Here is an 18,092-nt window from a genome sequence, read left to right as displayed (position 1 = left end):
TTTTACATGTTTCAATGTTATCTTCAGTATCAGTATACAATTTCTCAGTCGTGATTTATCGAAGCATAGGTGATCGCACCGTGTCACGTGTGATACACCCATTGTGTCGTATCTCTTACGATCGAGTCGTATCTCTTACGATCGTGTCGCATCTTGCGTGATCGCACCGCGTGTGATTCAAGGCTAGTAAATCGTGTAGTATCGAATAACTACACATGCTGTACTTACAATCTCTTAGAGTTACTGCCAGAGAGTAAAATAGGCATGGCGCCACACTCATTGGTGTTTTTTTTCTTCAGATTTTATTTTATTTTATATTATTTATTTACTATTATTTATTTATTTATTTATTTACTATTATTTTTTGTTTTATTTTAAGTTAACCATTTGACAAGTGGCGGGACGTAGCTTAGTGGTATAGCGCTTGCCTGATGCGCGATCGATCTAGGATCAGTCCCCGCCGATGGGTCCATTGTTCTCGTTCCAGCCAGTGCTGTACATCTGGTGTAACAAAGGCCGTGGTATATACTACCCTGTCTGTGGGATGGTGCATATTAAAGATCCCTTGCTGCTAATCGAAAAGAGTAGCCCATGAAGTGGCGACAGCGGGTTTCCTCTCTCAATAGATGTGTGGTCCTTAACCATATGTCCGACGCCATATAACCGTGAATAAAATGTGTTAAGTGCGTCGTTAAATAAAACATTTCCTTCCTTCCATTTGACAAAAATAATGACCTATCATGACTGTATGATTTTATTAACCCTAACCATAAACCTAACCCATTTTCTTTCTGGCGGAGCCCCCCCCCCCCCTCCCCCATACCCCCTATCGACTGCGGTTGCATTGAGCACATACGAGACAATGTAAATACTCAATTTCATAGCGCCATACCAAAAAATAAGATAAATATTGTACAATGAAATCAGATCAAACAGCCCATGTCGCATTGACAGATCGTGTCATATCATTATCAACAAACAATTTGTCGAATTGCACCTATTAAAACGAGTTCATGGGACCTAATATACAATTACAGAAATACGTACCATGCCTCATGCAATAGGTGTGCGGAAACATTTTCTGCGGACAATATCAATTGCAAGGGGTGAGACGTAGCCCAGTGGTAAAGCGCTCGCTTGATGCGCGGTCGGTCTGGGATCGATCCTCGTCGGTGGGCCCATTGGGCTATTTCCGTTCCAGCCAGTGCACCACGACTGGTATATGAATGGCCGTGGTATGTACTACCCTGTCTGTGGGATGGTGGATATTAAAGATCCCTTGCTGCTAATCGAAAAGAGTAGCGCATGAAGTGGCGACAGCGGGTTTCCTCTCTCAATATATGTGTGGTCCTTAACCATATGTCTGACGCCATATAACCGTAAATAAAATGTGTTGAGTGCGTCGTTAAATAAAACCTCTTTCTTTCTTTCTATCAACTGGAAAATAGAACAGAAACTTACAGGTCATGTCAGGTCAGGTCATAGGGTTTTACGTGCACATTCAGAACAAGCTGTTGTAGCGCACGGCTGTCTGTTTTAATGTTTCAGAAACCTATATGTATGATGGGTGTGGTCCCCTCAAGGTCGGTAGCAGGCGGGGGGAGGGTGGTGGTGGTGCTATGGAATTTTGAATGGAGCAGTTAATATGCCAAAGAGAAAAGGTGCGCAATTTTGATTAAGGAATTTGGGCACAATTTTGAACGGTCGGTCAAAAGGAAAATGGCAAAGCTAATATAGGTTTTGACATTAGTGAATCGAGAGTAGCTCATTAATTAGAGCTCTATGATGCTGTAGTGTCTCCCTAGGTTGCCCATAGGGCCCTTAGAAAGGGCCTGACCTCTTCTGATCGTGGCATGACAACCCAGGGGAGACTCGTGCAATTGTGTTGACACTGGTAGGCAAGGCGCTGTTGTTCTGGGTTTTTTTGTCCAGGTGTTGTTGATGAAGTGGTCCACGGCGTCCTCCTCTTCAGTGTCACTGAAACTTACAGATTTAAAGCTAGATTTATAGTTTACACCTCCGACTCTTGTCGGCGAGAAGTTAACTCGCCCAGTCCTAGGGTCCATTTCACTAAACACATCGTACGTTTACGTCTGGTACTAGCAGGTATACCGATCGTGCGTTTACACGTGTTTGACATCGATTTCACGCAGACAATTGCATCATTACGGAAGCTGGAGTATTTTAAAGACAAAAGAAAATGAAATATGTGTTCTTATAACTATTTTTTTTTAACTTTAATAGTAATAAGAATTGTGGTTTAGTCGTAGATTTACGTTCACGTGTAGCCGGAGTACTTTGACTGCAGATGGCTAGATATCCAGCCCTGGTTACAGTCAGAGACCAAGCAAATTACATAGCTTTCCAAATTTTCGTCTAGCCCTCTGCATTCAGAGTACTCAGGCTAGTTTACGTGCAAAACTAGGCTTACGATGTTTTGTGAAATAAAGTAAAGTTTGTTTTATTTAACGACGCCACTAGAGCACATTGATTTTTTTTTGGATCTTATCATCGGCTATTGGACGTCAAACATGGTCATTCTGACACTGTTTTTTAGAGGAAACCCGCTGTCGCCACATAGGCTACTCTTTTACGACAGGCAGCAAGGGATCTTTTATTTGCGCTTCCCACATGCAGGATAGCACAAACCATGACCTTTGTTGAACCACTTATGGATCACTGGTCGGTGCAAGTGGTTTACACCTACCCATTGAGCCTTGCGGAGAACTCACTCAGGGTTTGGAGTTGGTATCTGGATTAAAAATCCCATGCCTCGAGACTGGGATCCGAACCCAGTACCTACCAGCCTGTAAACCGAGGGCCTAACCACGACGCCACCGAGGCCGGTAATTTTTGTGAAATTGGGCCCTGCTTCTTTTCAAACCTAATCATCATTTTCCAGTCAATTTAGTGGTTTTAACACAGTTCATATTACATTTCAGTACGCGTTCGTTCAAATCGGTATAGTTTACCTAATACAAAATGTAATTTGAGTTTAGCATGGGGGTCATCATTCAAAGTACCGACGTGACATGCGAGCTTTTTTTTTTACAACTCTTAAAAAGAAAAAAAGAAAAAATGAGTGACTATAATATGCCTCATTTACTTTAAAGATGTAAACAACACAGTTTGTTTTGTTTAACGACACCACTAGAGCACGTTGATTTATTAATGATCGGCTATTGGATGTCAGGCATTTTATAATTCCGACATATAGTCTTACAATGAAAGACGACATTATGGTCGTGGTTGAATGCCGACAGATTAGTTAATAAGCCGGTGTAAAAGGACCTCCATAGCTTAGGAACCATAGTCCTACCCGGACTTTCATTCCTGGTTTATTTTTAAGTTGTTTTTATCCTAGGACTTGTATTCCTACCGGACTTAAATTCCTTCTACAGCAGTGACAGAAATACTAGTCCGGCAAATTAGATGTCCGTTTATTATACTCTGCAATTTGCACGAGCTGCCAGAAAGACACGAGAAAAAAATTAGGTTTTGGCAGCCTTCCCTTGTAGTGTGATGGATAAGTGTACGAGTCTCTTAAGATTATTGTGGGTTCAAATCTCCATGTCAAAAAATATTTTTAAGTTTGAGTATCAACTTAATTCCTTTTTTACGTCATAGACTTGTGGATCAGACACGTGAGTGAATTTTTGTAATCGTCTTACATTTTTGTTAAATATTGAAGTAGGACGAATATCTTGCTTTTTTCAAAAGTATATAAAGCAACTACAGATATAAAGTAGGCTATATGTCCATGTTTTCAACACGAAGAAATATCCCCCCCCCCCCCCCCCCCCCACCCAATATGTAGCCCAAAATTGTTTTAAAAAAAAATATATATGAAAACTGGTAACTCCAAAAAAACTAACATTTGGTGAACAACAAAAGACAATTTCTATATGCACCAGCATAATGTTTAATAATATGTTTTGTAAGTTTATATTTTGACGGTAAGTCACAATCTGATTAAACCGGCCTCGGTGGCGTCGTCGTAGGCCATCGGTCTACAGGCTGGTAGGTACTGGGTTCGGATCCCAGTCAAGGCATGGGATTTTTAAATCAGATACCGACTCCAAACCCTGAGTGAGTGCTCCGCAAGGCTCAATGGGTAGGTGTAAACCACTTGCACCGACCAGTGATCCATAACTGGTTCAACAAAGTCCATGGTTTGTGCTATCCTGCCTGTGGGAAGCGCAAATAAAAGATCCCTTGCTGCCTGTCGTAAAAAGAGTAGCCTATGTGGCGACAGCGGGTTTCCTCTTAAAAACAGTGTCAGAATGACCATATGTTTGACGTCCAATAGCCGATGATAAGATAAAAAATCAATGTGCTCTAGTGGCGTCGTTAAATAAAACTTTTATTCCTGGTACTCCTAGTCCACAGGACTTTCAATCCTAGTACTCCTAGTCCTCTGGAATTTATTTCTTTATTTATAACTAGAACTATAATGATCAGTTACTACAATATAAAATAACAGGAATAATAAGCATGAAATTTTGACTTTTATTGATGAACAATTAAAAATAGCATCAAAACACTTGAAATTAATTATCTCTGACTGCCTTATGGCAGTTTCGACCATAAAAAGCATAAGATATGAGTTGGGGAAAGGGTCTCTGTGTAATTATACCTGGCCGTTAGGATTAGACACGTTCGGGCAAAATGAGCTGGCCTAAAATCTTCACCATGCAATTCCATAATTTTACTCACAATATTAGTTGTAATCCATGTAAAAATGCAGACTGATTTGTTTGGAATCCTATTTAGCATCTTGGCAGTAATGCGAATATAAATATACGTTGTGTTCCAGATTCGGACATTTTCGTTTCATTCGGGCAATAATGATCAGCATGCCTCCCCCACCCCTTCTCCCAAAAAGGGAGTCTGAATGCCTATTGCGACCAAAACGGTCAGGTGTAAAAGTGCCCTGTGTAGTTAGTCTGTTTAAAAGGATCTTTGTAAATTGTGTGTGCATATTATTGACAGTATGATAATTGTTCAGGGATTACTGTTTTGTTTTAGTCGGTGTAGTAGCCCATTGAGCTGCTACACCCTATGTACACACGCCTGCAACATTATTGACAGAAAGGCACAAACTTAAAATTATGTAATAACAAGATAATGTATATAACGCAAATATCACATTTTTATAGTTAAATTATTATTATTATTATTATTATTATTATTATTATCAAATACCAATATATAATGTCTAACAGATAATTGTGTTGGTATATCATATGGGCAAGTTATACTTATTTGCGAGTACTAATATGCTTCGAATTATGGTAAATGTTTTTGAGTTACTTTCAAATGTTTAAACATTTATTAGTTGGAACAATACGCAATGAATAAAGACCTTGGTTCTGCTCATGTAATAAGGTCAACAAAATGTGTACAAATAAATATTTAAATAAAGAGAGGCGCTAGTATCCTAAGTTAATTAAATAAACCAAAAAAGAAACTGTTTTTCGTTTTGTTTACATTTATAATTTAATTTTTATGTGTATGACCGGACTTAAATTTTGATTGTCCAGGAATGCAAGTCCAGCCCGGACTTGATATCCTGGCAGTCAGACCAGTATTCCTAAGGAACATAAGTCCTAGGACTTGCATTCCTAGGTATATTAGACCTAGGACCTGCATTCCTATGAGACTAAGTCCGGGCAGACCACTGTTCCTACGGACTTGCATTCCGTTTACACCGGCCCCACACGGTGCGTGTTCGATGTGCAACGACAAGACAAGACACAATAAAAGATATCGTGACTTACCTCGGAGAATCTCAGGTGATCTTATCGCACAGGGTCGCAGAGAAAACCACCGCACTTGAGAACGAAAATATGTTTTGTTCGTACTCTATGTAAATAAAGATAAAAATGTAGCTTGTGCTCCTACCCCCTCCCGACTTGTGTCCCCCCCCCCCCCCCCCCCATATCGTTCCTACGGGCCTGATACACACACACACGCACACACGCACACACGCGCACGCACGCAGATTCAATTTTAAAACATAACATAACAACAAATATTATTCCAAAGAAACGGGATACACAAGCTACATACTCTTGAAGCAGAATTTTGACAATAAATTTATAATATATACGAAATAAAACTGTTAGCTGGTAGGTACAGGGTTCGCAGCCCAGTACCGGCTCCCACCCAGAGCGAGTTTTAACGACTCGATGGGTAGGCGTAAGGCCATTACACCCTCTTCTCTCTCTGTCTCTCTCTCTGTCTGTCTCTCTGTCTGTCTGTCTCTCTCTCTCTCTCTCTCTCTCTCTCTCTCTCTCTCTCTCTCTCTCTCTCTCTCTCTCTCTCTCTCTCTCTCTCTCTCTCTCTCTCTCTCTCTCTCTCTCTCTCTCTCTCTCTCTCTCTCTCTCTCTCTCTCTCTCTCTCTCTCTCTCTCTCTCTCTCTCTCTCTCTCCACTAACAACACAACTAACTCACTGTTATGTACAGACAACCTATATAGCTGAGGTGTGTGTGTGCCCAAGACAGCGTGTTTAAACCTTAATTTGAAATAAGCACGAAAAATAAGTTGAAATGAAAAGTGTATTAGGTAGTAGAGTGAAAGTTTAGGTCTAGATACCTGCTGGAATATTTATTTGTCGACTATTTAAAAAAAAAAAAAAACCCCCCCCCCCAAAAAAAAAAAAAAGAAAAGAAAAAAGACCCCCCCCCCCCCCAAAAAAAACCCCCCCCACCCCAACACCCCACCTAGTTATGCTAAAATTAAATTTTTGTTTGTTTTGTTTTACCTCTTATGCCTATTCAATTTATGCCGCCACAGCTACTTTAGAAATACACCTAAAGTATCATACCTTAAGGGAATTAAATGTTAAATTTTGTATTTAATGTTTGTATGTTTCAGAAACCTGTATATATACTGAACCGCAAAAGAAACGCGAGATTTTTAAATGTCATTTCTATATGGTAAATTATAACAATTTATTTCGGGGATGTAATTGTCAATATTACAAGACATGCTGGTTTATGACTGAGACCCAAATTGCAGGTACCCTTTCAACTTTCCATGAAACGACACGCCAAAACGCACCTGTCTCGAAGGCCGTGGGTGGCAGTCGCAAACAATTGTCATGAAAACCGAAATGCACGTGCATCTCGTGGAGGTTATGGGTATAAAAACCAACTTGAACCGCGTTCCTGGCATTCGTAATTTGCACGCATCAGGTATGACCCGATTGTCAGCAGCGCAGAGAGAACAAGCTATCGGCCGATTGCAAGCCGGGCAGCGTGCCCTGGTTGTTGCTAACGCTTACAATGTCCATGTCAGCACCATCCATCGTCTACAGCAGTGGTACATCAACACCAACAGCACTGCAGACAGTCACCGCAGCGGGCGCCCCCGGGTGACCACGCCCAGGCAGGACCGCTACATCAACCGGCAACACCTCCATGATCGCTTCAGAACGGCCAGCATGACAGCTCGCGCGACCATTGGCACTGGACAGCGACCCATCAGTGACGACACGGTACGACGTCGACTGGCCGCCAACAACCTGTTTTGCCGACGTCCCGCTCGAGGACCTGTCCTCACCGCCCGCCACCGTCAGACACGACTACAGTGGGCTACACAGCACCAACATTGGCGGCATCAACAATGGAGGTTGATAGTCTTCTCTGACGAGAGCCGGTACTGCGTTTCCAACTCGGATGGCAGAGTGAGGGTGTGGCGTAGGAGGGGTGAACACTACAGAGACGCATGTGTCCTGGAGAGAGACCCGTGGGGTGGCCAAAGCATCATGGTTTGGGGTGCTATAGGCCTGAATCAGAGAATTGGGCCCCATTTGTTCCAAAATGTTGGTGCAGGCAGAGGGAATGGCATCACAGCGCAGCGCTACGTTGACCAGATTCTAACACCTCACATAGTGCCCTTCTTCACGCGTCACCATAACCACGTGTTCCAGCAGGATAATGCTCGCCCCCACACGGCCAGGATCACCATGGACTTCCTGTGTCAGCACAACATCAGAACCATGCCGTGGCCGGCTCTCAGCCCTGATTTGAACCCGATTGAACACCTGTGGGATGAAATCCAGATACGGCTTAACCAGGTGGTCCCACGGCCGACAACTCGTGTGCAACTGGAGGCAGCTTTCCTGAGGGTGTGGGCACAGGTGCCAATGGCTTTTGTGAACCGCCTCGTGCACTCCATGTACCGACGGTGTATGGCCGTTTTGAACACCCAGGGAGGACATACACGGTATTGAACATGTCACGCCCTACAATCTCGATGTGCTGGATCCCCCCACTACCTGAACACAGGCAAACGACCCAGAGACTGTGGTCAAAGTGCATCCAATAAATTGACTTTATCAGATTTTTCAAAATTTATCTTTGATATTAATAAATTGAAACATTTTCTCAGCCACACGTGTCGCGTTTCTTTTGCGGTTCAGTATATATGATGGGTGTGATCCCCCCCCCCCCCCCCCCTCTGCTACTATTAAATCCTTATTTATTTATTTATTTGTTTGATTGTTTATAAATATTTTATCTATTTATTTGTAAAACACCAGTTACATCTTAAAGTGTTTTGCACTTATGATTGCATTTTAAAATGTAAATTTTATGAGTACAGTTGTCATTGTTATCACAAAGAGGACGGTCACCGAATGTCAAACAGCATGAGGGAAGTTACAACTTGTTTAAGGGTGCGGTTAAAATTAGCTCGAGTCACCTCCCCTTTTTGATATTTATATGCAGGACAAGACTGGAGGAAATTCTGTGTAATGCTTTGGCAATGTGTATCTTAGATACAGTAGATTGCGGCCATAATGACCATTGGTTGTCGACGATTGGCAGTGCATTACATAGCTTGCTCTAGCCTTCCCCTACATATCAATATCAATAATGGGAGGGCTGGAGGTGACCCGAGCTAGGTTAAAATGCGTATGCTTTCAGAGCGGATACAGACCGGATACGTATGCTATTAAACCTGGCTAAAGTGTTTTGTGTTTGTTTTTTAGGTGGTCCGTCGCGTGATGAACGATGCTGGTTCGACTTCAGAGTAAACTCTTCTGGAAGGTGGCCACGGTGTGTGTGCTGCTGTACACCATCCTGCACGTGCTCGTTATGGTACGACTCGCTAAACAAATAGTCCTCACTCGATATACATGGGCGTCAGACGATAACCCCCACCCTCTACCCAGTTCAAAGACAAATTAATATATATATATATATATATATATATATATATATATATATATATATATATATATATATATATATATATATATGATAATAAACGAGTTACCAGTTGTTATCAAATTTATGTCCCGAGTGAAATAATTTTCACTGATCACGAGCTTTAGCGAGTGACAAGTAAAAATTATTTCACGAGGGACATAAATTTGATAATAACTGTTAACTCGTTTATTACCCTCCCCCCCCCCCCCCTCCCTCTCTCTCTCTCTCTCTCTCCCTCTCTCTCTCTCTCTCTCTCTCTCTCTCTCTCTCTCTCTCTCTCTCTCTCTCCACACATATGCATATACTACAACTACTACTACTACTTAGTACCACTACTACTACTACTAAGTACTACTACTAATACTATTAAATAAATAGTAATTGTGTATCTAACGTTTGTATATTTCAGAAATCTGTGTGTATGATGGGTGTGGTCCCCCCGCCCCCCTCATACTACCCTCTGCTACCATTAAATAAATAGTAATTGTGTATCTAACGTTTGTATGTTTCAGAAATCTGTGTGTATGATGGGTGTGGTCCCCCCGCCCCCCTCATACTACCCTCTGCTACTATTAAATAAATAGTAATTGTGTATCTAACGTTTGTATGTTTCAGAAATCTGTGTGTATGATGGGTGTGGTCCCCCCGCCCCCCTCATACTACCCTCTGCTACTATTAAATAAATAGTAATTGTGTATCTAACGTTTGTATGTTTCGGAAATCTGTGTGTATGATGGGTGTGGTCCCCCCCCCCCCCCATACTACCCTCTGCTACTATTAAATAAATATTAATGAGGCTTCGAGGTAAAGTCAACACCAGGTGACGCCACACGAAAATAGGGTCCTACGTGAAAAAGGAAACTAGTCTAGCAAGTCGTTTTCGTACACAATTAAAAATAAACAAATAACATCAAAATACAGCGTATTCAACTTGCATTAATTATGAAACGAAATAAAAATAAGTAGAAACTGAGGTGCAGATCGAAATTTTGTTTTATTTCTTGTTTGTTGTACCGTAGGCTTAATATACGTAGGCAAGGTGTGTACGTGTTGTACGGTTTTTCGTGACTAACATTAATTCGGACCAACTGCAAAATGGGAGTAAAATTATTATTTTGTATTAATATTTTTTTCAGAAGTGATGATCATTGTGGAGTACAATGTCTGTGAATTTACATAAAACTTTATTATGACTTTTTAAAACAAATTATCGTCAATGTCTTGGGTACCAGACGTTTCCTCTCCAAGCCAGTTCGCCCCCAACTATTTGTCGGTTCGCCCCACCCCCAATATTAATGTTCGGCAGTAAAGATGACATTGATTAATATACATGGATGTTAGTGATCACATGACCTATTTTACCTACAAACGTAGTCATTGTTTTTTTTCATTTATCGATATTTTAAAAAAGGATACACCAAAACCCCAAGTGCAGGACAGGGGGGTGAATGCAAATTTTATTATCAGTCTTCAAACTTACCTGGATGCTGTGAATGCCTTTTAAGTTAAAATTTATTTTTGCTTTATGACACCACTAGAGCACATTAATAAATTAATCAGCTAGTGGATGTCAACCATTTGGTAATTGACGGTTTTCCATTATTACTAAGTATACACTTCTCCACACAGGACAGCAGATATCATGGGGTTTTATATACCAGTCATGGGTCACAGTTTAGGACAATATATATTCACACCACTAATAACTATACTTTAATGTCTTTATAAAACATTTTGTCACCTTTCCTCCTCTCCATTTAATAAATAAAATGTTCCACTTAAATTGTTTTTGGAATACAGATTGCAGTAGTGAAACAATATGGGCCAATTCATAGGCGTACGGGACGGGGGGGGACTGGGGGGGGGGCTGTAGCGCCGTAACCCCCCCCCCCCCCCCCCCCCCCCCCCCCCCCCACACACACACACACACTTGTGTGATAATTTATCTATTCGGGCAAAAAATTGTCTGGCCATTCGGGCAAGGATGGTCTTGACGTCACATGTCATTCGGGCAAGTTCAGTTCAGCACATCCCCCACCCCCCCCCCCCCCCCCCCCCCCTAAAATAATGTCCCGTATGCCTATGGGCCAATTCATGGTATGGTAAACTGAGATGTCTTGTTAAGAAAACGATACCCAGGGCTTTAGATTGCAACTAAGACAAGGTATCAAATGCTGTGCCCAAAATAAACATACCAAATTAAAGCGGCAGTATCCGGAATATTTTTTATTATTTAAGCATATAGAACAGAAAATCCAATTACGTTTGGTGCATATATGACGCCGCACTCCGCATTGGTTTCATTATGCTGGCTTATCCAGGTCAAAAACAAAGCCAGTATTTCAAAAGTGGGACACTTTTGACGGGCTCCTACCGATCTCGGTTTTCATTGGCTTATCACAAGTGTGGAATTCCCCAACAAAAGAACACGTGATTTTTCGCAATTTTTGAACAAATTTAACTGTCTTGATTGAGGGGTCGTCTCATATCTCCAAAACATATTTATATCCATAGAGGTATGGTACAACGCCTTTTCAGGGGTGGGTGGCTGGGGGATTTACCTTGAAATGTTGACAGTGGCCAGCTGTTGGCATACGCGTTACATGTAAGGGGGTGTTACTAATTACGTAACGCTTTAGCTAGGGGTAGAGGAAGAGGGTACTGTGTTCGATTTACGTAACATTTTTCAAGACTATATGTTATTTTTATTCATTACTTAGATCTAAAAAGGTGTTGTTTGGAAATACGCGGTCAGTCTAGGATCGATCCCCATCGGCGGGTATATAAAAGACCATGGTATGTGATATCCTGTCTGTGGGATGGTACATATAAACGATCCCTTGCTAAACAAAAATGTAGCGGGTTTCCAAGGCGCGTGTGCAGGGATTTCAGCGGGGTTGGGGTTATAGACACTGTTGAGCGAAGTTTATATGGGGCCATGCTCCCCCAGAAAATACATTTCAATTTTGTTTTAAGCTTGGGCAAGTAAGGGTTTCGACCTCCAATACCCTCCCCCTGCACATGTACCCGATTCCTCTCAAAGATGATATGTCAAAATTACCAAATGTAAGATGCAGCAGATGGAAGGAAGGATAGGATATGTTTTATTTAACGACGCACTCAACACATTTTATTTACGGTTGTATGGCGTCGGATGATTATTAAATCAATATGCTCTAACTTTGATGTCGTTAAACACCCCCACTCCTAACTTTACCCTTTCCAAACGAAAGAATATTTATTTGAATTTGTCGATTTTAACACGTAAAATTAAGAGGTGAAAACGTTCATCGTCTACTTTAGTATATTTTATTTAAAAAATATATACATGATTAATGTGTTACTAGTATACAAACTAAACTTTGAAACTTCTACTAACACTTTATAAAATATTAATTCTGAAATAGGAAGGTACGTTTGTCAATAATACGTTGTCAAGATCAAACCGGTTTTAACGAAAGACTCTTAGTACCGTATCCTCAACCGAACGTTCTTCGTACGCGGCAAGATTTCTCTTTTAATTTTTTGAGACGAACCCTACAATTTGAAATCTGCAAACGCACGTGTTAAATGAAACTGACAACAGGCTGCCGTTTGTGCTTTGCCGAGCTATGGCGGCTCAGGCGACGAATCAAGCGTATACTTTTGAGGATCTCCGTTCATAGCGAACACATACGAATTTTTTAAAAGTGCATTTGAGCTTGTATTTCATATTTGTACATGATGTTATAATATGGTAACCAGAGACTGTAACTTTAAATACAAACATGCTAACCTCAAAACAGTTTACTTCAAAACCACTGAAATATGTTGCTTGAATTAGATTAAAATAACTTTAATGCAATATAACCCTTCAGCAGCAGAAAACAATATATACAGTTGAATCTCGTTGGCTGGAACCCCGTCGGTGTTCGAGAAAGTGTTCGACCCATCGGGTAGTTCGACCGAACCATTCGGTCAACATCGGATATTTCCGTAACATCAGTTAGAAAGTTGAATTAGATATTAGATAGGTGTCAGGACGTTTCGGCCCCAGTACATGTTCGGCCCCAAACCGTTTCGGCCCCTAATGCAATATACAGCGATCTAGTGTTCGTGTATACAGATATATGCTGTAATTGGTATAGTAACACCGGTAATAATATAAATAAAATACAAATTTGTAACATTAATTTGTCGAATAACTTTCATTGCGCGCGCGCACGCGCACACACACACACACACACACACACACACACACACACACGTACGCGCGCATACATACAACAGGCCTACATACATATTATACACCGTGACACGCACACACATACACACATAAACATGTACGTCATCGCGTTCATGTAGAATTTCACCGATAAATGATATGGTGATAAAATAAGGAAGCGAAACTTACTTACGTTTAGTATGTTTAGACTTTCATGTTTGTATATTACATTTTAACATTGTTTCACTAACGATTCAAGCGGTAGAGAGTGATACAAGACAGAACTTACCTAACCCACGATTCCATCACAAACAACTCAGACTAGGTTCAAGAATTGTGCATCCATGCGTTTTTGCTGTTTCTTTTAAATGCTAGAACACTGAGATGTGTGTCCAGGACAGCTTGGTTGAACTTTAAAGTGATATAAGCACGAAAATAAAGTTGGAACTGAACTGAAACAGAACATGTCTTAATGATGCTACTTTCAATTTACCTACCGGCCTCAGTGGCGCAGTGGTTAAGCCATCAGTCTCCAGGTTTGTGGGTACTGGGTTCGGATCCCAGTCGAGGAATGGGATTTTTAATCCAGATACCGACTCCAAACCCTGAGTGAGTGCTCCGCATGGAAAACATTCTTTGTGATCGTACTTAATTTCCGCACAAATGTAACCCCTACTGACGTCAAACATCAGTGGTTCCAATTCTAGCCACATGTAAAGCGCCCCTATTATGGGAAGGGTCTACATGGAAATATAATTAAGTAGAACAAACGCAAAACAATTTATTACAGTTTATTAAATTGTATTTACACAAACAAGAAAATCAGTTCAATTTCATTTTTGGATTATCAAAGCTAAATACAGTTTTGGTTGGTTGGCTCTTATTTATTCTTTAACACTCGGATATTATGTTCAATTAAAAAAAAAAAAAAAAATCACAAAAACGAGAGAAAGAAATTAAATACTTACGATAAAATTTAATAACAAAACACAAGTGACTGAATAATTTGATTTATGAAACAACAATAACCGGGGCCGAAACGACTAGGGTAAATAAATAGTAACTGTGTATCTAACGTTTATATATTTCAGAAACCTGTGTGTATGATGGGTGTGGTCCCTCCCCCCCCCCCCCCCATACTACCCTCTGCTACTATTAAATAAATAGTAACTGTGTATCTAACGTTTATATGTTTCAGAAACCTGTGTGTATGATGGGTGTGGTCCCTCCCCCCCCCCATACTACCCTCTGCTACTATTAAATAAATAGTAATTGTGTATCTAACGTTTATATGTTTCAGAAACCTGTGTGTATGATGAGTGTGGTCCCCCCCCCCCCCATACTACCCTCTGCTACTATTAAATAAATAGTAACTGTGTATCTAACGTTTATATGTTTCAGAAACCTGTGTGTATGATGGGTGTGGTTCCCCCCCCCCCCCCCCATACTACCCTCTGCTACTATTAAATAAATAGTAATTGTGTATCTAACGTTTGTATGTTTCAGAAACCTGTGTGTATGATGGGTGTGGTTCCCCTCTCTCACTACTCTGAGTATGAAGGCGTGGCCGACGAGCCACACAACCTCACCATAGTTACCGCCTATTTCAACCTCGGCCGATTCAGGAAAGGCAGCGAAGGAAATTCCTTTGGCCCGGATATGTACAAGACATGGGGATCTGTCTATCGGTACATGCACAACCCGGTTATCTTTTACACCGACAGCGACGATTTTGCCTCAGTGTTCACAGCAATGCGATTCGCCTTCCCAAACCTGACCCGGGTGATAAAAATAGATCGAAATGACCTCTGGGCGTTCCAGTGGGTGGAGAGAATACGGGAGATTTATTCCGATCCAAATTACCCAAAGTTCCACCCCAACACCGTCGTCCCGGAATATACTTGCTCACAACATGCGAAATACGCATGCGTCGAGGACGCCATTTTGAAGAAACACGTCCGCACCAAATACGTCATGTGGCTGGACTTCGGCTACTTCCGGTTAATTACGGAACGGAAACGTCACTTCCGGATGACGCTCCCGCCACATTTTGACGACCGGAAGATCGCGATCAACCAGTTAAACTACAAGACACTGACCGAATCGCCGCACGACATCTTCTGGAACAACGACCTGTGGGTGGGCGGGGGGCTGGTGCTAGGAGAGCAGTCTCTGTTCGTGCGGTTCATACGGAATTACCGCGCAGCGGTACAGCGCTACCTGGACATGTCGCTGAGCTCAACGGACCAACAAGTTCTGTTCGCCATGTTCACGTTGAGGGAGAGGAACATTCTGAATCCAGTCGACCTGCAGACGTACGTCTGGGACGTGTTCGGCAGCTGCTGGTACTACCTCGGATATCAGTGCTACAAGGAACTGAAATCAGAAACGGTTTAAGAAGATATTCCGAAATCAGAGTTGTCGAGGTGACAATGGTGGTTATGATGATGATAAATAACAACGGTGATAACATGATGTGAGGCGAAGTTGGAAATCAGGTTATTGGGATGACGAGGATGATGGTGGTAACAAGATAATATATGTTCTGTTTTTTTGCTGGTATTACTTAGATCATCAGTGCGACAAGGAAACGAAAACACAGTTTGAGACGATATTCCAAATGAGGTCATTGGGATGACGATAGCGATGATGTTAACAACAGCAGTGATATTACGACGTCTTCTACATCTGCTAGTATTAACTAAGTGCCATAAGAAACAGTTTACTGGGATGATGATGATGATGATGATGATGATGATAATACGGTTATCTGATATGTTCCGTTTTTGCTGATATTTCATAGGACATCTATGCGACAAGAAAATACGAAATCAATTTATTGAGATGATGACTATAGTGATAGTGATAGTGATGATGGTGGGTGATGATGGTCATGGTCATTATAACGGAGGCGATGATATAATGTGTTCCGCTTTTACTAGCATTACTCAAGCTACCGTGTTCAAGCAGCTTTACTGTACTGTACACCAATATGACAAGAACGCGAAACTGCAGTTTAAAACACTATTAGAAGTCAGGTTAGTGTTCAGAGTGACGATCATACTGACGGTAACCATTATGTGTTCGCCAGTTGCTGGGATGTTAGTGCTACAAGGAAATGAAAACACAGTTCAGGCGTCATTAGAAATGAAGATATTGTTATGATGACGATGATGCTAATGATGATGCTATTGATAATGATGATGATCCTCTTGATGATACGATGCTGATGATGCTATTGATGATGATAATATTGATGATAATGATAATGCTATTGATGATGATAATCCTTTTGATGATATGATGATGATGATGCTCTTGATGATGATATTGATGATGGTGATAATAATATTGATGATAATGATGATGCTATTGATGATGATGATCCTCTTGATATGATGATGCTATTGATGATAATATTGATGATGATGATGATGCTATTGATGATAATGATGATGATCCTCTTGATGATATGATGATGGTGATGCTCTTGATGATGCTAATATTGATGATAATGATGCTATTTGATTATGATGATGGTGATGCTCTTGATGATGCTAATATTGATGATAATGATGCTATTTGATTATGATGATGGTGATGCTATCAACGCTGGTAATGATGTAGCGTGTTCAGTAATATATGCATATGATATTATTGCTATGTGGATTTAAAACAAAACAAAACATGTTAAATGAAAAGACTCCTTGCTGCTCATGAATAACACTAACATGTAACAGGAAAGTAATAACAGTGGTTTAAAATGTGGTGGGGTGTCCAGGCGCGGATCCAGAGGAGAAGGGGGGGGGGGGGGTCTGCATACGACGATTTATTTATTTTGCACATAATTTTAAAGTGCTAATATACATCATCCATATAAGTAGTTAAATGTAGACACATCCCCCTCCCCTACAAAAATCATGGATCCGCGCCTGGTGTCGTTAAGTACAAATTCCATTCCATTTCTTATACATTCCCAGTCAGAGACGGTGTGCTTAGCTAAACTGTGTCGGCAAACATTGAACATTCCGGTTACACGAGCCTCAAGTTGCCTTGTAATGGGTGTAGATTAAGGAAGGGGTAGATTTAGGAAGGGGCAGACCTGATGTCTTTCCTCTCAGCGACGAAGTTCACTTTAAATACGGTCCGTCCTCATGGTTAATACCAATTATATTGCTGTCACAGGACTTGAACTTAACGACGGCACCGACGGCAATTGCCGTAGCTATTATAATATTATGAATTACCATAGGTTAGAAGCTTTACCATGGTATTTTGTTTTGTTTTGTTTTCTTTTTCTTTCTTTTTTCTTTCTTTTTTGGTTTCTTCTTTCTTTTTCTTCTTCTTTTCTTCCATTTTCTTTCTTCTTTCTTTTTTCTTTCTTTCTTTTTCTTTCTTTCTTTCTGTTTTCTTCTTTCATTCTTCCATCTTCTTTCTTTCCTTCTTTTTTTTTCTTTCTTTCTTTTTCTTTTGTCGGTGGATAAAAATTATTGCCGTCGGATGATGGGATAATTTTATAAATTAAAAACAAAATCTGTTTATTTACTATAAAAGATAAAAAATTGTTCTAGGTAGGCTCAAAATTGCCACTGGTGAGCATTTTGTCAACGGTAAACACTTTCTTACATTCATAAGTTCGAGCCCTGCTGTGGGCACATTCCTGTCAACA

At 40.8% G+C, this 18,092-nt stretch overlaps 1 protein-coding gene across 1 annotated transcript in view; it reads left to right on the top strand.

Moving 5' to 3' along the window:
- Nucleotides 1-16,697, top strand: part of LOC121373460 — a 55,906-nt gene extending 39,209 nt beyond the window's left edge. The window contains exons 2-3 of the mRNA XM_041500125.1: nt 9,000-9,108; nt 14,930-16,697. Coding sequence (XP_041356059.1) covers nt 9,022-9,108; nt 14,930-15,820 — 978 coding nt within the window. The 5' untranslated portion in view covers nt 9,000-9,021 and the 3' untranslated portion in view covers nt 15,821-16,697. The remainder of the gene's footprint in view (nt 1-8,999; nt 9,109-14,929) is intronic.
- The last annotated feature ends 1,395 nt before the right edge of the window (nt 16,698-18,092 follow it).

The sequence above is a fragment of the Gigantopelta aegis genome, chromosome 5 (genome assembly GCF_016097555.1).
Source record: "Gigantopelta aegis isolate Gae_Host chromosome 5, Gae_host_genome, whole genome shotgun sequence".
In the NCBI taxonomy this organism is placed as follows: domain Eukaryota; kingdom Metazoa; phylum Mollusca; class Gastropoda; order Neomphalida; family Peltospiridae; genus Gigantopelta; species Gigantopelta aegis.
Note: the sequence above shows the minus strand (reverse complement) of the source record. Positions and strands in the feature narration are given on the sequence as shown.